Below are 21,963 nucleotides of genomic sequence, written 5' to 3' on the forward strand. Positions count from 1 at the left end.
ATGAAATTAAAAGTGAAAAGATATTTAATTATCATAAAGGTTATAGTTCGCATGAATTATGCATGAGTTAAAAATAAAATTAATTAAAAGATAAAAATGTGAACTTGAATAAAGATATTTTAATAATGTGCACATGAGATTTAAAAAGTTATAAATTTATTAAAGTAAAGTGGAAAGTTAAATAAAGTAATTTAACAATTCACTTAATGTGCATGAAAGGAATAATAAAATAATAATTTTAATTAAAAGGGAAATTAATTGTGCATGAATTAATTAATTAAATAAAGTAATTATTATTTTAGAGTTGTGGGGACAAAAGCCCTAAAAGGTAATTAGATTCTATATTAGAGGGTTTTGGGTCATTATTGCACACACAGGTTTTCAGGGAACACACTTTTGGAAAAGGAAGCAAAGAAATCTTTGGAAGCTTGGAAGGGTTCGGATTAGCAAGAGATTGTTAGCATCAGATCAAGGTAGGGTTTGTGAACCATTCTAGAAACACTTTCGGATCTTTGTCTTCTTCGTGCTTGTTGGAAATTGCTTTCTCAAATTTTATTGAATGAATCTTGCTACTTTTCTTCTGAATCTTTTGCGATTTGATTTCTTCTGGGAATCGGGATTAAAAAAAAAACTATTTAGAAAACCTTGTTTTACTTCTGAAAGAAATTTAGTATTAAATTGAAATTTGGGTTTTGAATTAAAATGGAATTAAGAAATTTAAATTTGGAAGGGGTTTGTTTTTGGAAATGAAAATCTTAGGGTTGAAAATTCGAAGGGTTCAATTTATTTTTCCTATCAGTTTAATATCGTAAATGTTATTAAAATATGTATATATTAAAATAATATTGTTATGAAGTTCGTTGAGAAAAATATTATAAAATAAAGAATATAGAATTATAATACAATTCTTAAAATTTTCATATATAATAATTTATCTAAATTTATTAGAAGGGTTGTTCTTCTAATAAACAAAATTATTGAAATTTGGCTTAGTTAAAAAAAATAAAATAAAAATTTTTAAAATTTTTTTTTTTTTAAAATAAAATTTAAAATTTAAAAAAATAATAATAATAATAATAAAAAAATAAATAAATTTTTTTTTTTAAAAAAAAGGAAATTTTTTATAACCCTTGCCGGCGTCGTACGCTGCTGACGCAGGCTACGACAGCAGTGGTATGGTTAATAATATTTACTATTTAACCATTTGAATTATTAATGGAATTGGGAAATATTTCTATTTTGTAATCGAATAATTTAATAAATGATTAATATTACTTCTAAGTCTTGATATGTTATTATATGAACAAGAATGAGTTTAATTGCAAGGGTTAATTATGAAGGTTAACTGAAAAAACTTACTTACTTGAAAACATGTATTAAACTGGAAACTTAAAACCTTAATTCAAACAAATACACGGGTGTATTGTATGAGTAATACTGAGAATCGTATACACTTGAACATACATTAAAACGCAAATTGAAACTTATATTGAAAACGAAAATTGAAACCTTACATTAATTCAACAATATATTATCAATCAAATCCAACTGTGAGACTATGATGTTTTCTATGTACTGTCTATATTTCTTTTTGGATTTTGGTGTTGTTTAGATGTCGACCAGTCTAGGATGTATACTAGAGGTTTTGTGAGATTTCTTGGATACTATTATGTGGCTAGATGTTATGATGATTCTTGTGATTCAAATTGGAGTTTATACTTATGAGATTTGTTTTGTGAGCATTTATGTGTATTTGGATTTAGTTTGATCCATCTTGTTATCAGGTTGCCTGTTAAGGAACCAAGTTTGATCTTTATGGGTGTTGTGGTATGGGACACAACTATGTTTTTATGTGCTTAGGAGAGGTTGTCTAGGTACGTGACTTGGGAGTGGCTTGCATAGGGGTCCGGGACCCAAAGTGGTCAGTACCAGGGTAACCTAATGCAAGTTATGTAATAAGTGATAATCTAGTAACTAAAATTTATGGGGGGGAACAATACACTAAAAAGATAAGTTAGAGATATTTGATCTACCCATGCCTTTAGTGCTTGTATAGACTAAGGATGGGAATGAGATGAGTGCCTCGTCTTCTTGAGAGGGCTTTCTAGTTTCCATATGTGTGATGTTGAGGGTCCGGGGTTCAGAGTAACCAGTCCAGGGTAACTCAATGCTTGAGGGTCCGGGGTCTATTAAGAGATCAGTCCAGGGTAACTCAAGCAGCCATGTGATGACACTCCCTAGTATGTAGCCTAAGTCTCCTCTGTAATTTTTGTGTATCTCTGGTGGTGTACTTATTGTTAGATGTGGTGTACTTATTGTTGGTGGTGTATCTATTGTTGGATGTGTTTATTGTGGTTACTTACTTTCATTGATGATGATTGGTGTTTCATTATGTTGTACCTTTGACATGTGGTTTTTGACTTGAGGAGGATTATCTTTTGTTCACTTTATCTTGTGATCTTGGTATTTGGTTTATACTTGGTTTGTGTATGATGTTTGGTTATGTGATGTCAGTATTGGATTGAGTGTTCTTTCTTTCTGGTTTATTTTATCTTCTTGAGTAGTATGTGTTACCTTTGAGATAGTTTTGGCTAGTAGGTATTCCATGCCTAGGAGTGTTTTATGTTTGATAGCCGTTTGTGGATCGTTCATTATCTTCCCTGCACGGTGGGAGTGGAAGCCTGACTAGGTAACCACGCGGTCGGGAGGTAGTGCCTTCTTACCATTTGGGTTCCCCTTCACATTTCCAGCTGTTGGATGTTCGTTGTAGAAGATGTACCTTTATCATTCTTACTTCTTATCTCAGAGACTTCTTTTCAGATGAAGTATATATGTTATCATGTATTCTATTGTACAATATCTATTTTCACATACCCTGCAACATGTGTAGTGGATGTTATTGATTGGATGTACTTTCATTGTATTGTTTATACTTATGCATTTGCTTATGCGACTATGTATCTGTTATTCCTTTATGATCTTGAGACATTGTACTTGAAACTTAAACTAATTAATTTAAAATTATTAAATGTGACTCAACGTAAAGGAACCTTTGAGGAATTGAAACTATATCTGTAATTGCAAATGTGTATTTGTTGTGTATGTTCTTATTGCTTCCGCATTAATGTTATCTTGATGTTGTTTAAACTTCAAAAAAAAAATAGTTCAGTAAACATTGTAACATGTTAGGTTTATTTCTCTTGGGTTCCCGAGCGAGGCATTACAACATGGGGCTCAAGTACCTCCTCCAATAAGTGAGACACAAATTGAGGAAATGTAAGAAGGTGTTGAACAAGATAATGCTCAAAGGTTAAAACATTGTAAACATAGTCATAACTACTACATCCACCACAAAGAAGAATTAGCGAGGAAAATCACACACAGTATGAACAGAATCAACCAACAAAAGCCAGAGGTCTGATGGAAGAATCCATACCTCCAAGTGTATCAATCAACGGTAATCGTAAGTTCATATTTGCAATGGAAATTTTTTGATGCTAGTTAGATGCACTTTCTCAATAAAACACATACATGACATGTAAGGAATGATATCCAAGAATGAATGTACACCTCTCACATAGGAGTGTTATATGTAAGAGGTGTTCTAATGAGAAGGGTATTCATAGGTTCTTAGCACTCAACAACATGGACCCAGGTAACCAACCAACTATACTGAAAAGATTAACCCAACTAGAAGAAATGTTGATCGCTAGGGTGGCTCCAATATTGCAAGTAAAACATGCCATGGGCGGCTAGTATAAATATAGCAGACATACAATCAGCTTTCCACAAGATATTCAAACCATTACCAAGATATTACCATGAAGGATCGACGAGCTATATATTCTAATAGTACATAGAGAACACACAGAAGGGCACACATATGATTTTTATGTGAGAAGAAGCCATATTAGAGATGTGCTACAATAAAAATTAAACAACAATCCATATTATCATGATATCATTGTGAGCGAAGATAATTTATCTCGGCTTCCTGATGAAAATACAGATATATTAGAATCGCTACACACAGTTGACATAGAAAATGATATGACTACAATAGATGATCAATTAGGCTTGGATGATATTGAAGATGAATTACTTCTAGTCCAAACCTCCTCACTTATGCCGAGGTTTCCAATTAAGAAACAAGAACTAGACACTCTAAAGAGGGAGCTCGATCTACAAGATGTTGCAGAAGACATCACGTATTGGCCTTTAACATCAATTCATCTCCTATAAATGAGTATAATATTGAGGGACTACTAGATTTAGCATTTCCAACCCTATTCCCTAATGGAATTGCACTTCCATTGCAACCATGAATACAAAGAGTATACATGCACGAATATGTAGTCCATTTAATAAAGTACCAAGACCAAAGGTTTGGAAGATACCCAAGATTCTGATATTTAGTTCACAATATAATGATGCACCATCGTACTCAGAGTGTAGCTGCTATTTTTTTGAAAAAGAATGCTAAAGTAAATATCCCAATGACGACTATAGAGGGTCTATCTGCACATTTAAAAAAACTCCCAGATTCATAGTTAGCAGATGAACTTATGCATTTTGGATCCACAATGCAAGGTACAATGCCATTTTGGAAGAAATGTTGTGTAGACCTTACAGATATGATCAACCAACTTGGACCACCTACCCTATTCTTTACATTGAGTGCTACAAATATGAAATGGCCAGATTTATAGATATTATTGAAGGAAAACATAAATATAGGTATGCAAACAAATAAACAACTATAAAACAATGTCATTAATAATCCACACATTGTTGCACTATACTTACATCAAAGGTTTACAATATTTTGAGAGAAGGTGATTGAAAAGCTCCTTGGTACAATAGATTGGTGGTATCAAAATGAATCACAACATCGAGGAATTGGAGACATACACGGATTTATCTAGATGCCAAATGCACCAAATATGGATACACTAGATTGAAAAAACAACATTGAAGTTGAATGTGCTAGAAAGTTTTTTGATATGTGTGTTACTGCCTGGAATCTCCGCGATGCATGCCTTCTCAATAATATGGTCTATTGTTCTCCCTCAGATGATCCTTGTCTTTTGAACACAACTGAGATATTTGCTACAAATATTTCTCATGATTACGAAGAACTGGTAAACCAAGTTAAAAAACACACAAAATGCACTGAGCGTACATGTCTATGCAAGAAAGGAAACAAAGTCACCTATAGATATAAAGCCCCTTGGAAAGAAAAAGATGTATCTACATTATCACGTGATGAAACTAGAAAAGTACAATATGAACCTACAAGAAATGATGATAGGATAAATATACAAAATGCAATGATGCTATCAATTTGGAGAGCAAACATAGATTGCCAACCTATCCTTTCATGGGCACTCGTCTTGAAATATATTGCCAAATATGCAACAAAGGCAGAAAAACAATATGAGACATGTACTGAAATGCTCAAAAGAATATTTATAACACAAAAGCTAGATGACTCAGCCATGTCTGCATATCGTAAATTCGTATCTGAAGTTATTGTTGAATGTGATATTGGAGCACAAGAAACATGTCATATGTTACAAAAACTACCACTTGTTTTTTGCAGTTGAGACTTCGTAGCATTAAATGTTGGACAAAAAGTACTTTATCGAATAATAAGAGAGCCAGTAAATGCTCAAATTCAACATAGTTACCTACATTCCTACATGAATCGCCCTCTTGAACTTGAAACATTGAGTTTGATTGAATCTGCAAGATCTTACTCATATGTTGCAAATTGGAAAGGATGCAAATGGAAAGCACAAGAAAAGATAGATATTGTCAATGCTTATCCAAAATTTTATAAAATGCCACATATTGAATCCAACTATGTCGAGACATTCTATTGGAGCGAGTTACTCTTTTATAAGAATTTTCGAGATAGGACTCACAAAAGAACAAATAGTCAACAATTGGTATCAAATGAATACTATAGGTTACATTGTGTGGCATGTAAGTTGTGCCAATGATGCTAAGAATGACTCTGAGCAAGAAGATGATAATGAAGAAGAAAATGAAGGTAATCAAGATACTAATGATGTGTTAGGTGCATACGAATGAGAACTTCTAATGCAAATGGGACCATTATGTACTATAGTACTCAATGAATTAGATAGGCTTGGAAGACATGAATTTGACATAAATAATAATTGGGACCATATTACTATCACACCATTTCTACATGCAAATGTAGCACAATTCATATATGACAACAAGACTAGTGGTTATTTTAATACCATACCTATGGTGCCCACCAATCCCCACGATACATTATCTCCTGAGAAAAGACTAGTACTCCAAAAAATTATGGAACATGACCAAAATCAATCACATGAACCATTACACATGATTGTGCAAGGCACAATAGGCATAGGAAAATCCTATCTAATTGCATCCATAAAAGAAATGTTCAATAAGAAGGCACACCAATTACTCCTCTTAGCTCCCATAGGCGTTGCTGCATTCAATATACATGCTACAACTATACATTTGAAGCTTAGGATTCCTATTAAGGATATGCAACCACACAAGGTCAAGCATTAATAGCATTCCAAGAAGAATTAAAATATATCAAGTACATTATTATTGATGAAATGAGCTTTTTGGATCCAAAACTCCTACTGAAAATTGATACTTGATTACGAGAGGCCTTTCCTCATTGACAATATGCCCATTTTGGTGGAGTATTACTTATTCTATTTGGTGATCTCGTACAGCTACCCCCTATTATGGATAAACCAATCTATACATCGCATTCAATTGCTAAGTTGATTTGGGAGTAGTTCACTATAGTTATTACCTTGCAAACTATCTTACGACAATAAGGTGAAACTACCACACAAGCATAATTTTGTCAACTTTTACATAATATACAAGAAACAAACCCTACACAACATGATTGGGAGCTCCTAATGAGTCGTATAGACATCCACTTATGCACAGATGAAAATGAAGAATTCAATAGGTCGATACATCTACATGCTACAAATGATGCAGTGAAACTACATAATAAGAAAATGCTAAAATCATTAAATCATCCAATTGCCACAAGCACATCAATAAATTCTGGATGCAAAGATAAGAGCGAGGTGTATGACAAATAATTGGAAAAACACATACTCCTCTATATAGGACAGTGTGCCATGCTTACAAAAAAATTTTGGATAGAAGCAGAACTTGTCAATGGAGCAATAGGTGAAATCACATATATTGTCTATAGAACGAGCACCAAGCCACCAGACATGCCCATGTATGTTGTTATACGCTTTGAAAACTACAATGGACCACCATGGAATCAAGATGAACCAAAATGTGTTCCAATAGTGCCAATCACATTAGGCAGCCAAAGACAACTACCACTCACCATGTCATGGGCTATCACAATACACAAATCCCAAGGACTCACACTACAGAAAAGAATAGTTGATATTGGTGGAATTGAAAGATAAGGATTCATTTTTATAGCTATATCTAGAGTTAAAACAATAGATGGTCTACGTATCTGACCTGCTTTCACTTTTGAAAGATACTCACAAATGAAAAGCGATCCATATACCATTATACACAAGGAGGAGGATCGCCTATATCAGATGGCTCTTCAAACAAAACATTTGTATTATGATTGTGACAAGAACTCAAAATGGCACAATTGAATCATACATCTCTACATGCTATGTTTCTGGTTTCTCTCTCTATCTCAAATTCTAATCATTTTTTCAACTCTTGATAGTGTTTCACTTTAAAACTACAATTTGGCTTATTCATGTTTGAATACTATCTAATATTTGTCCCTTTTCATTATATATAAAAACATACTCAAGCAAATACTCAAAAGTACATAAGACTATCAGCGTAACCCCTTTCACCAGGGTGAACCCACACTAATGGGTTCCACTTTAGTGGAACGAAGAAACTTCAAAAAGTTTGCCAAATCGTGATTTTGGCTTGTTGCATTTGGTATGGCATGTTTGCGCAAACCCTATATAATATGTTCACATGAACATATTATCTACATATGTTTGCATAAACATATTGATGCCCAAATTGCTATGTTTGCGCGAACATATCTAGATAATATGTTCGCGCGAACATATGAAAGGAACTTTTTCGACACTCAAAATCGTGTTTTTAACTTTTTCCATTTCATTTTCACGGCGACTACTATTGACTCACGAGTTCGGGCGAACATAAGATTATTACTACCCCCACCAGCATTGCCTGTCGCTTTCATTCGGGTTCTTCATCTTTGGGTATGTGGAAATATTATTAATTCAATGTTTTGAACATTTTTAAAGCATTTTTAAAATATTTTTAAAGCATATTTGAATGTTATTTACATTTTCAACAATTTTGAAAGCATATCTAAATGTTAATTTAAAATTTTTATTGTTTATTTATATTAATTTAGAAAATAGTAAAATATTATACAGAAAATATTAGAAAACATTAGGGAAAATAGTAGAAAATTTATAATATAAAATTTAGGAAAAACATTAGAAAAATTAGAAAACAAACTTTCAAAGAATATTACAAAAACATTAGAAAACAAATTTTGAAAAATCATTACAAAAAATTAGAAAATTTAGAAAACAAATTTACAAAAAATATTACAAAAATATTAGAGAATTTATAATTGAATATAAAATTTAGAAAAAAATAATAATAAACACAAATTTAGAAAAAAAATATTACAAAAACATTAGAAATTTTTTTTTAAAAAACACTACAAAAACATTAGAAATTTTATAATTTAATAAAAAATTTAGAAAACAAATTTAGAATTTTTTTTTTTTAAATTAGAAAATTTAGAAAAAAAATATTTTAAAAAATTAGAAAATAAATTTAGAAAAACATTAGAAAAAATATTAGACAAATATTAAAAAAATTATAATTTAATAAAAAATTTAGAAAAGAATTTAAAAAAAAAAAAATACAAAAACATTAGAAAATTTAGAATTTAATATAAAATTTAGAAAACAAATTTAGAAAAAACATTAGAAAATTTATAATTTAATATAAATTTTAGAAAACAAATTTAGAAAAAACATTACAAAAACGTTTAAAAATTTATAATAATATAAATTTTAGAAAAAAAAAAATTTAAAAAAATTAGAAAAAAATATAAAATTTATAATAATATAAAATTTAGAAAAATATTAGAAAAATATTAGAAATATATATGTTAATGTTTAATATAGACATGTATGTTTTCAATATATATATATATATATATATATATATATATATATATATATATGTCAAATTCACCTTAATATCTTAATCTTAGAAGTTTAATTAAATGACATATCTTAAGGGTCTAGATCCTAAATTGTACATGTAACAATATAGATTAGAATGTATAATTTTTTATTTTGAACATAAATGTACATGTATATTTGTTCATGGTTAAAAGTAGATGTATGGACATGTTTATAATAAATTCATATTTTTATATGTATAATTTGTGTATATATATATATGTTAACTATTAATCTTGATTTATCTTATAACTAAGTGTACAATTAACTATATTTAATGACACATGTCTTAACCTGGGATATCCTAAATTATATATGTATAAGAATGTAGATTAAAATTTATATTTTATTTCATAAATGTACATGTAAATATGTTCATGTTAACATAGACGTGCATACATGTATGTGTTCAATATTCATGTTTAAATGTATAATTATTTTTAATGTCTTAATAATCAGAGTATATAATTAGTTATATAATTTTCAATGTCCATGTCTTAAGGGGAGATCCTAAATTATACATATATAAGAATGTCAATTAATTTGCATATAGGTATGAATATAACATACATAAGAACATATAATTTAGAACATGTATGACGTAAAGAATACATGTTAGAATATTTAATTAATAAAAGTTTTAATTATAATCTAACATAACCTGATTAGAATATATACAAACATAAAGAATGTTCATCATGTATATTTGAACATGTAAAGATCTTATATATTACTTAAATTTTAATTCTTAAACCTTAATGTTAAACAATAGGACCCTAAATACTTAACATGGTCATAATCCCAACTGCAAAACCATAAATTTCATAAATTATAACCCCTAATCTTAGATGATTAAACATAACTCCTAAATTTCAAATCTTAGATGATCCCTAATACAAATCCTAACCCTAAAACCATAAATCTCATAAATTAGAACCCCTAATCTTAGATGATCCCTAATACAAATCCTAACCGTCTAGCCATGCTAAACTAACAATGATGTAAACCCATACCCTAACCCTCTTTAAACCATACTGCTAACAATGATACAATCCCATGTTTAACCTCTACATCTAACCTTTTAATAATAATCATTTAAACCATAAATGTTAAACCATGACCCGAAATAATAAACCCTAATCTTTGTACACTAATCTATCTTAAAATGTTAAATTTAAATGCTAAATTGTAATTCTAAAAGAATACTTAGACTTTAATGTCTTAATCTAAGTATATAATTAACTATATAATATAATTCAATGACATGTCTTAAGGGGAGATCCTAAATTATACATATACAAGAATGTACATTAATTTGCATATCTACCTGGTACATGAATATATAACATACATGTACATCCAAACTGTAACCCTAACCATTATCAAAACCTTAGTGTGCAATAGGTACGTCGAATAAATTTTGAAGGTCAATTATGGAAAAGATCATAACCTAGATTATAAACACAACCCTAACCTTGATTATTACATAAACCTAAACCATTATCCTAACCATAACCCTATGCTTAACCATAAAATTAAATGTGTTCCAAAGTCTAACTCTAATTCTAACCTTACCCCTAATCCTAATCCATGATAATATGTATGTTGTAATCCTTTATACTAACCATAATTGTAACATTTTCCTAATCTTAACTCTAATCCTAACCCAAACATTAAAACCTAACACAAAACAATATTATAGCCCAAACTCTAAACCTAATCTTAACCATAATTGTGACATAAACCTAAATCATTATCCTACCACTGACCCTAATTATGAATCTAAATGAAATCCCTAACCTTCATCATAATTACAACCACAATATAAACTTTCAAGAGAACCATAATCATAGTTTTAAACCCAAATCCAAATCCCAATAAGAATATGAACTATGATGTAAATCTTAGCCCTAATCATAATAGTAACTATAATTCTAATCCTACTGTCTAAAAAATAATTGTAATCTTAACTTGACAATAATCTTGATAAAGACTTTTGTTCTAACTATAATACCCAGGATCACATAATATTAATAAATAAACAAAATATTACATTATTTAAGTTAAATATAATAATAGAAATTTTGAATGAACTAAATTTAAAATTAAACAATATAACTAAATAGTCTATGTGCTATCTTATTAGTTTCCAATTTCATTAAAAAGTAGACCATATATCTTTTAGACATATCTATAATACAAAATAAATAATGCTAACAAAATTAATTTCATTATTCTTATTTTATATCAAATTAATTTTTTTAATTTAATATTTAAATTTTCATTATATATTATATTCTCTTTTGCTATATTAAATTTAATAATTAATAATATATAATTTGCACAAATAATAAATATATAATATTACCTTCAAAATATTTAAATCTAACATTTTATATAAATTTTCTTTTTTTTAAAAAAAAATTACATGACACATTATAATTTATAAATTGTTTAGTTTTTCATAAAATAAAAATTAGTTTAAATCTAAAATATTAAGAAACCATTAAGTTCATTTTATAAGGTTATACTCTTAAAATATAATTTAATCAAATTTGCCAAAATAAAATAAAATAAAAATGTTAAGGAATAGAGGAGGTTAATTTAATTTGGTCGACATTTCAATTAATTGATTTGACTGATTAATACGATCATAACCATATTATTATTATTACAACATTGCTACCTTAAAAATATTTATGATTCTGAGAAACTTTTTCCCAAGTAGGATACATCTTTAAATCATGGGAATGGTACGATTTCAAACGCACACTTGACTCAATAACTCCAATCAAAATCGTTTCTACCCAACTCATATCTTGACTCAATAACCCCAATCAAAATCATTCAAATTCCATTTGAAAAATTTAACAAATATCTTCCAAAATGTAAAACTTCAGAAAGGCTAATGTGATCAAACTCCTATTATTGGAATGAACTCCTAGATATCAACTGACCTCCCCAAATCATAACTTGAATTGATGACTTCAATAAAAAAGCATTTACACCCAATTTAAAAAACACAAAAGAAACTTCAAAACCCTAAATCCTCCTGAAGGCTAATGCGATCAAAGTTAAATCACAATGCAATGGACAATAGCTCTTACCTTCCTTGTTCGTGACTCCTCATTCTCTGAAGACATGATCACCACGGGAATATCCTTGAGTGTTGATAACTCTTGTTACATGAAATTTTTTCTAGGGAGTGAAAATAGAGAACCCATTTCATTTTGCATATTCCCAAATGAACTTGAAATTTCTCAAGTAGGCAAGATTGATCATGAACAAAAAGAGATATTAAATACCTTGACTCTCCTAAGATATATAAGATCTTTACATGTTCAAATATACATGATGTACATTCTTTATGTTTGTATATATTATAATAAGTTATGTTAAAGATTATAATTAACTTTCATTAATTAAACGTTGTAACATGTATTCTAAGTTAGGTCATACATGTGTTCTGAGTTATATGTTCTTATATATGTACATGTGTATGTTATATTCTTACCTATATGCAAATTAATCTAAGTCCATGTGTTATAGATTATCTAGGTCCATGATGTGTGATGTATGTTCAATTACATACATGTGTATAATTTTTAATTTTAAAAATAAAAAATTGTGCGTATAGTAGGTAGTTTAGTGAGCTTCATACATTTCTACAGATCTATGGCTTCACATGACCAGTTTGATGCAGCTCCTGGTGTGACACTTGATGTAGTTCTTGCTACGGCTCCTGCTGCAGCACAGGTTGGTGCAGCACCTGATGTAGTTCCTGCTGAGGCACCTATTGCGGCTCCTCATGCAGCTTGTTATGTTGCTTGTGGTGGGGCTCGCGTTGCCCTGAAACTACCAACTAGACCCTGAAACTACCAACTGCGCCCATGAAGTGTGCAGTTGGTAAAATAGGGTTGTAGTTGGTAAAAGAGGTCAAAACTTGATAATTAAGATGTGGGTATGCAAGAGATGAGTGTTTTTGAAATTTTTAAGTGTTTAGGGATGTTATGCAATGTGAGAAAATGCTAAATGACCTAGGGTTTTGATATGCAAAGTGCAAATGTCCTAGGGATGTTATGCAAGTGCAAATGCAAGGTGTCATTTTGAAGGTATGCAAAATGAAGGTTAGGGTTATGTTTTGGACTTGGTAAGGATGCTAAAGGTAGGTGTACACAAAGTGGACTATGTAAGGGATGGTTTCCTAGGGTTGATAATGATGTTTAGGCTATGCAAAATGAGGATAGGTGATCAAGAAGACAAGTTGGTTGATGGACAATTTGATAGGGTTTGATAGTGAAAATGATGCTAGGGTTTGAACAATGCAATATGAGGGGGATATGCCACTAGGGTAAGTCAAAAATGACATTTAGGAATATGATTATGCTAATGATAGAAGTATACGTAAGTTTTTTTGAACTTAGGTGAAATCTTGACAAGGTTTTGCAAGTTTCCAAGGTGTAAATTTGAATGTTGGCTTTTATCTTGATTATGTTTTATAGACACGTAAGACACATTAAGACACGAATAGCTATTGTTAAAAGTGAATAATCACACCACAACTTAGGCTTTAGGACTATATCCACTGAATTTCTACTTGAACCAAAGTTCAACCGCACTTATCCAGAGCAGACAACTTAGGACCTTGGCACCACAGGCTCCCCCTTACAGTGCACTCACTTCTCGGGGCTACCAAGATTTGCATCTCAAGGGGCATGACTTCCCAAGGGACTGTTGTCTCTACTAAGGACCGCGAGAATGTAGGATGTCTTCACAGGCATGGGTGACCCCTTAAGCTAGTGGATAGAAAGGATTTTGGCCACTAAAACATGATTTTTAGTAAGGGCATTCTGTTTAGCGAGTGATAAACTTCCTTAGAAGGTCTCCCAGCCCCGAGAACCGAGGTCTGATGCACCATAAGGGTACTGGAGGAGAGCTATCACTCAGCAATACTGTCGACACGGCTTTCACAGTAATCGAGTTTTATATAGCGGCTGGAACGTTGACCTGACTTTTGACCCATTACCGCTCTGAGGTTGTCTCCTGGCATACCCAAGATCGAGTATCTTGGTCCAAGGTAGGCCTCCTATAGAAGTTACATGAATTTCTCTTACACCCAAGATCCACGAATGGTGAGGGGAGAGGATACGTCCAATGCAACTCCTAGGGATTTAAACATTGTAGACACGCTAGACAGAAAAACAAATTTCATTTTAAGCACCAAACAAAGTATTATTTAATCTAATAAATCCACACACATGGTTTTGACAAACACACAATGGTCTTCGAAAACGTCCTGCAAAGCCAGCATTAGTAGTTTGTTATGATCATGTCTTCATCCCACGATTGCCACATGCTGCAAAGAGACCATTAGTAACACAATAAGAATATACATTTCTTAACACCATTAATGTGTTACTAATTTTTAATTTAACTTCAATGCATCCGTTAAACAACTTCACTAATGAAATAAATAAATAAATAATTTAGATGTATAATTTTTTTACCAAATTGATGCCTTTGATTTTGCGAACGAAATTCATGGCAAAGACAGACAATGCACTACTGGTTAGGTTGATGGAAAATAGCTTTACAAATGGCAACTTTTTTGAGTTTTTTAGACTGTTCACAAGAACACGTTGACTACAAACATGTTCGCCCAAACATACACCTAAATTTTTTCGACGGCCGCAAAGTTTTGGAGGGTATGAAATTCGCGCGAACATGCAAAATTAGAAAAAAAAACCTTTTTTTCATTTTTTTTTTTTTTGCTCTTTTGACTTCCATAATTGTAGGAGAATGATCTCCTGCTGTAAAATAAAAAATGTCAGAATGTGCTGCTCGGAGAAAGCTTTCCAACAACCATAATTGTAATACATATTTTAATCATTAAGACTTTCAAATATGAGTTTAACTCATTATAGGTTCATTACCGATTAAACATCAACCGACTTTGACACTTTGAAAAAATTAGTAAATTAGGTCAATTTTTTTTTGAAAAATATGTAAGAACTAGTTTATTGAGATACCTTTCTATTCAAAAAAAAAAAAAAATTATGATAAATTGACTTCAAATTATCTGTGTCAAACGGAACGTACGTCTGAATTACAGTTCATGTCACTTCAAAACTTCATAAACTATACGATATTTAACCAAAATAAATCAAACCAAATGCATCTTCTGGATATTGATGTTACAAATCTAACGCCGATAGAATTACTTCATTATCATTTTTAGAAAAAAAGTTATGTGTGTCAAACGGACTATCACTCTTTAAAATATTGAATTTTATTATGTACCACTTTTCAGAGGAGATAAAAAAATTTGACATAAATAATTTTTTTTTTACATTAAATAATATGGTTACAAAGTACTCAAAATCACTAGTTTATGTCATCTTGAAATTATTTATAGTTTTGGAAATATAGTCACTTAAACGTGATGTTTGTTGCAAAAATATTGATTTCAGTGTTAAAATTGGTCAAAAAGTGGAACCCATTATTGTGGAATCACCCACCATCAAAGGTGCAAGTGCTAGTTAGTAGAACATATTTGGAAAATAAATTTACATGCCACTTTTTCATATTTTATACTAACAAGGGTGTGAAAGAATTGTAGAGATTGTCTGTGAGTAATGTGGAGGTACAGGACGTATGTTTTTAGTAAGTGCAGAATTTGAGAAAGTCACGAAATTAAAGAAGTGAATTTGTATACTATTTATACTATCCACTATAATTATGCCCCTATAATTATCTAACAAGTTGATTGTAATCAAACCAATACCCATTTTGAACAGAGTTTGTGAAAGATTGAAAATTATTAAAATAATTCCATTACAGCCTATTATCTAAGAATAAAATTAAAAGGTATAAATTCTATTTATTACTTCAAAATCAAATACACAACATAAATCATCTATTACATTAGCCCCTTTTCAGTTCATTAACATCCCAACAAAAAAACACTCTTTTAAGGCAAGGGAAAAAAAAAAGTGAGGTTGAGTACTTACCCGTCTGCCATATCCATGGACCAAACTGAGCGTTTGCAGATCTCCACAAGGGCATTCTTCCACTGCTCAATCTCTCCTATTTCGTATCGGTCTGACTGGCTGCGATGTTTCTGAAGTGCTTCCTTATAGGGATTGGAGCCTTTTTCAGGATATCTAACATGAGTTGGATCCACATGATAAAACAGACTAATAATCAAACCATTAAAACCCACCATTGCAGCGGCCTCTCTGAGACACCAAGTTGATTCTGCATACCCTTTTGAAAATATAGGAATTCGGATGGCACTGCTCTCTATTGCTCCTTCCAACGTCTCCTCAATAATTTCGCCCTTCTTCGATTTCTCGGTGTCTGAGAAAACATTGAGTCCTGCCACGGACAGAGCTCGAAAGAGATGGTCAACAAAACTCTTCCTCACATCTGGTCCCCTGAAACTCAGAAACACATGGTACCTCTTATCACTTTGGAAGGGAAGCTTAGTGACGAGAGGTTCGTAAATGCGAAGGGATTCATCAGAAGTAGAAGGATCCGAGATGTAAGTGTTAGTTCCGGAAGTGGATGCCATGGAAATGGATCAAACTGAACACACAAATAACAAACGATGAGGGCAGTTAGAGAGGGTTTTGCTTGAGAAGGGGAGGACAACAATGTAGGTATAATTCAATAACAAGAGGCTTTTTATTTGGAGAAGCGAAGGAGCTGAACTGCAGTGTATGTATATAGGTGAAAAAGAGGAGAAGAGTTAGAGAGGTACGGGAATAAACGATGTGACAGCCCGGGTTTTAAACTTCAATGTAATTTCCACACGGTGAGGGGCCATTTGTCTCTCCTCCTTTGTGCATATTTTCTACATGACATGACCCATCATCGCCCTTTAATTTCTCTGGAGTGTGGATGGAAGGAAGGTTCGAGTATCTCAATCGTGAGGGCACGTGTAAAGGTACTGAATTCGATCAAGATGAATCCATACTGATCGGAAACTCACTCTAGACATAAAGTGTCCGTGCAATATTCCTCTTCTTTCCGTTGTATTACTAGCACTATTACTAGAACTTGCACCAATTAGTGCAAGGGTCTAGTCGATTTTAATTAGAAGCTGCTGTGAGCATGACAGCGTAACAACAGAAGAGAAATGAGTAATTTCTGAACTGTTCTATTTACTCAATTGCTAGAACTGTTATATTTACTCAATTGTTATTTATGTTTAGTCACCGTAGATGAAAAATGGTGAAGTTTTAGCTAGCTTATGTATAACCATTGAATTAGTTATCTATCAGTTGGTGTCTTAGATTTCATAAATAAAATGCAACTTATATCGTTTATGATATGGAATAATTAAGAATTTCATTTCTGCTGTAGCAGAGCTTTGCCTGTGTAAAAATCTTATTTTCTTTGTGCTTTTGCTTTGCTCTGTTTTTTCAATATTTATAGATTCTAAGAGGTAGGTCATAAGGAAAGTGGATAAAATTTTGGACAAACGTGAAAAAAAAAACATTACAGCATAGATTCAAATATTCGGAAACAGAACAGAATTACAGATTGGTATCTGTAGATATCAAAATTTAGTGATGACCAAGTATTCTGAAAATAGACATTCTCGGATAACCTCAGCTGTACTTAGACACTAAGTACACCTGCCATGAAAGACTCTATGCTATGGGCTATAATGACAACCAGTCTTTCTCATCTTCAGATTGTTAGTTTAGTTAGTTTTGGACAGCTGTTCGTCTATTTGTTCTTATTTAGCAAGTAATTGTTTTGCTAACTAATTGGTTAGGTTAGAGACAAATATTTGTTAAATAATTGATCACTTTTGGAAACAACTAGAAACCAACTTGGTTAGGGTTGTTAAGTTGTTTTAATCTCGACTGTCGATTGAGAATCAATCTCGGCTGTTGATTTACCAACAGGGGTAGTATAAAAGGAGGTTAGGGGGACATTTGGAGAACACAAAGTATGGAGAAACATTTGTAGTGCTAGCAAATGAGTTTCTAAATTTGCAGTGTTAGCAAACAGTCTTGCAGTGTTAGGAAGGGCGCAATGTTAGTGTGAGAATAGTAGTGGGGAATATCAACATAAGAAATTAGGAGGTTGTCAGAGTTCTGCTAGTGAGAGGCAAAGAATTTTGTATCTCTTGATTTGCTGAAGTTTAATATAATTCCTCATCTGCAGAATTGGTTTTCTCTTAGGGGTTTTTTTAGGGACAGTTTGTCTAAAAATATTATGTTCATTGTGTTGCGCATTTTTTTCTGTATTTTATAAGTGAAGTTGCAGTTGTGTTATTTTTCAATATTAGCTAAGAATTTGTTTTCAACAGTTTAATAATCTTTTACGATAGGAGATTAATAATTAGTGACTGCAATAGTTAATTTTCACATGGTATCAGAGCATTGTTAAGGGTAGAAGAGTCTTGTCTTAGGAAAGAAATTTTGATCTCTTTAGATTTATTATTGCTTTAAACTCTTGAGATGGCTTTAGCTAGTTTGAGATATCAGGACAGATTGGATGGTGCCTCGAATTTCGGTGTCTGGAAGGCCATAATTTTTTTATTGTTGGAAGAGAATGGTATCAAGGATCATGCTACCAGTGTTGTACTTGTACCAATGGATGCAACATAGCTTGCAGCACATAAGGACGATGCCAAGGCGAGAAGGATTATCCTTGATGGTGTCAAGGATCATATTGTTCCACATATCACAGAGCTAGATACATCGAAGAAGATGTGGGATGCCATTCTGAATCTATATCAGAATGCTACCACCAATAGGAAGTTGATTCTTAGAGAGAAGCTAAAGAATACCCAAATGAACCATGGAAAAGACGTCCAAGTTACCTCACCAGGCTCAGACTTGTCAAGGACAAGTTAGCAGCTGTTGGAGATAGTCCTAGTGATGACGAGCTAGTGAGAATAGCCCTAAATGGGTTTACTAAACAATGGAGTGTCTTTGTTCAAGTTGTCAGTGGATGAGATACTTTACTGAGTTGGGATCAACTATGAACTGATTTTACTCAGGAGGAGTTCAGACTAAGTCTTGTCAATGGGGCCAACAAGAGTTAGAAAAATGAGGTGGAACAAGAGAACGTTGCCCTAATGGGTAAAGGGAAAGCAAAGAAGGGATCTAGCAAAGGATTGAATTCACAAAGTGAGAAGAAGAAGAAGGACCTTTCTAAGGTCAAGTGCTTTGGATGTCATGAGTTTGGCCACTATGTCAGTGATTGCCCAAAAAGGAAGAAGGGTAAGAAACAGGTGGTAGCTTCAGCAAGTGCGGAAGAACTCTCCAGTAGGATGGAAGATGAGTTTGCACTCATAGCTTGTATGGCTAGCTCAACCTCACAGTGTGTTTGGTATATAGATAGTGGGGCGTCATTTCATATGATAGGAGTTAGAGAGTACTTCTTTAGTTACAAGGAGGAGGACACCAACATCCAGATTTCTATAAGAAACTTGTCCAAACTCAACCCAGTTAGGAAAGGGACTGTTCAGTTTTAGAGGGAGAATGGAAAAATAATTCCTCTTCATGATGTGTTGTATGTGCTAGGCTTAGGTATGAATTTGATTTATGTATTTGTTCTTTAGGACAGGGGGTATAATGTACTCTTTAGAGGGACAAACGTGTTGATTAAGCACAAGGATTGGAAATCATCCATAATTATTGGAGTTAGGAGTGGTCACCTTTATAGATTGCAGTTTGATACTCCTAAGGCACTCAAGAGCAGTAGTAATCCTAGAGATCTTGGAGAGCTATGCCATAGGAGGATGGGCCATATTCATCATGGAGCACTTAGATTGATTCATGAGATGGTGACAGGTGTTCCAGAGGTGAGCATAGAGCATGATGATGTATGTAAGGGATGTGTGTTGGGGAAGTTCACAAAAGCATCTTTTCCAAGGAGTGAAACTAGATCTAAGGGTGTTCTTGATCTAGTACATTCAGATGTTTGTGGACCAATGTCGACGAAATATCTTAGAGGATATGAGTATTATGTTACTTTTATTGATGATTTCTCTAGAAAAACTTAGATATACTTCTTGAAGACTAAGGATGAGGTTTTTAGTCGATTCCAAGCATTCAAGGCTCTTGTGGAGAATTTGATAAGAAAGAACATAAAGGTTCTTCAGTCAAAAAATGGAGGCGAGTATAAAGGAAATGTCTTCCAGGAGTTCTGTACCATAGAAAGATTCAAGAGAGAATGGACTATTCCTTACAATCCACAATAGAATGGAGTTGATGAAAGGAAGAAGCATTCTATATCGGAGGCAACAAGAGCTATGCTACATGACCAAGACATGCCCCATTACTTATGGGCAGAGGCGTGCAATACAAAAATCTACATTCATAATAGAGTTCCAAACAAGGTACTAGGGAAGATAACACCAGAGGAGGCTTTCACAAGGAAGAAGCCAGATGTTGGTCACTTCAAGATATTCGAGAGTTTGGCATATTGTCAAATTCCTAGAGATACATGTACAAAATTAGATTAGACTGTAGAGATGGGGTACTTTGTTGGGTACATTCAAACCTCAAAAGCATATAGGATTTTCATTTTAGGGACTAAAAGAATTATTGTCAGACGTGATGTCAAGTTCATGGAGGACGAGGCATTCAGGAGATCCAGAGATTTACCAACAGATGATCAGAGTGAGTAGCCAACAGAAGCTCCAAGACCGAGTCAAGGGCAGCAAAGCTTAAGTACAGTTACCAATACGAGTGTAGACTCAGGTAGTGAAGATTCACAGAGTATGGAGCAATAGGAATTGCATCTAGAGGACTTAGAGGTTGACATTTCATTCTTTATAGTTGGCAATAAGAACCATGAGGTTCTAGATACACAAAGGGATACTTAGGAGTTTGTGAGAGCTCCTAGGAAGAGTACTAGACAACGAAGACAACCAACCAAGTTCAATGACAATGTGGCATTAGTTAGTCAGTTGGTAGATAGTGAGCCTTCTAGCTATCAAGAGTCTGTAGAGCATCAGGTATGGCGAGATGCTATGGTTGAAGAATATTCCTCAATAATGTAGAATGATGTGTGGGAGGTAGTTCCTAGACCAACAAATAGAGCAGTTGTTGGATCATGTTGGATCTATAAGATAAAGCACGGTGCAGATGGTAGCATTGAGAAATACAAGGTGAGGTTCATGGAAAAGGGGTTCTCTCAGAAGGAGGGAATAGACTATGAGGAGACATTTGCTCCAATTGCCATGTATACTTCTATACGAGTTGTAATCTCACTTGCAACATAGATGGATAGCAGATCCATCAAATGGATGTCAAGACAACATTCTTTAATGGTGAGTTGAAGGAGGAGGTATACATAGAACAAATAGAAGGCTTTTTTGCACACAACAAAGAGACCCACGTGTACAGATTGAAGAAAGCATTGTATGGACTCAAGAAGGCTCCTAGAGCGTGGTATGAGCGCATTGATACATACCTGCAAAAAATGGATTTTGTGAAAAGTGAAGCAGATGCTAACCTCTACTACTTGATGGTTGAGGGTGAGATTCTCATTCTTGTTCTTTATGAGGGTGACTTGTTTCTTATAGGTTCACTAGAGCTCATAGTGGATTGCAAGAGGAACCTTGTAGAAGAGTTCGAGATGAAGGATTTGGGACTTATGCAGTACTTTCTAAGCATGGAAGTGTGATAGATAGATGGGG

General features: G+C 32.7%; 1 protein-coding gene and 1 pseudogene across 1 annotated transcript; one reads left to right on the top strand and one right to left on the bottom strand.

Moving 5' to 3' along the window:
- Nucleotides 1–15,998, top strand: part of LOC149561337 (isoflavone reductase homolog P3-like) — a 47,382-nt pseudogene extending 31,384 nt beyond the window's left edge.
- A 301-nt stretch (nucleotides 15,999–16,299) lies between these two features.
- LOC149561338 (toll/interleukin-1 receptor-like protein) lies at nucleotides 16,300–16,866 on the bottom strand. Its single transcript, XM_089827802.1, has one exon. The coding sequence runs from the start codon at nucleotides 16,864–16,866 to the stop codon at nucleotides 16,300–16,302; it is 567 nt and encodes a 188-aa protein (XP_089683928.1).
- Between the last annotated feature and the right edge of the window lie 5,097 nt (nucleotides 16,867–21,963).

Source organism: Cupressus sempervirens, chromosome 4, assembly GCF_028749045.1.
Source record: "Cupressus sempervirens isolate cs-2001-9-10 chromosome 4, ASM2874904v1, whole genome shotgun sequence".
Taxonomy (NCBI): Eukaryota; Viridiplantae; Streptophyta; class Pinopsida; order Cupressales; family Cupressaceae; genus Cupressus; species Cupressus sempervirens.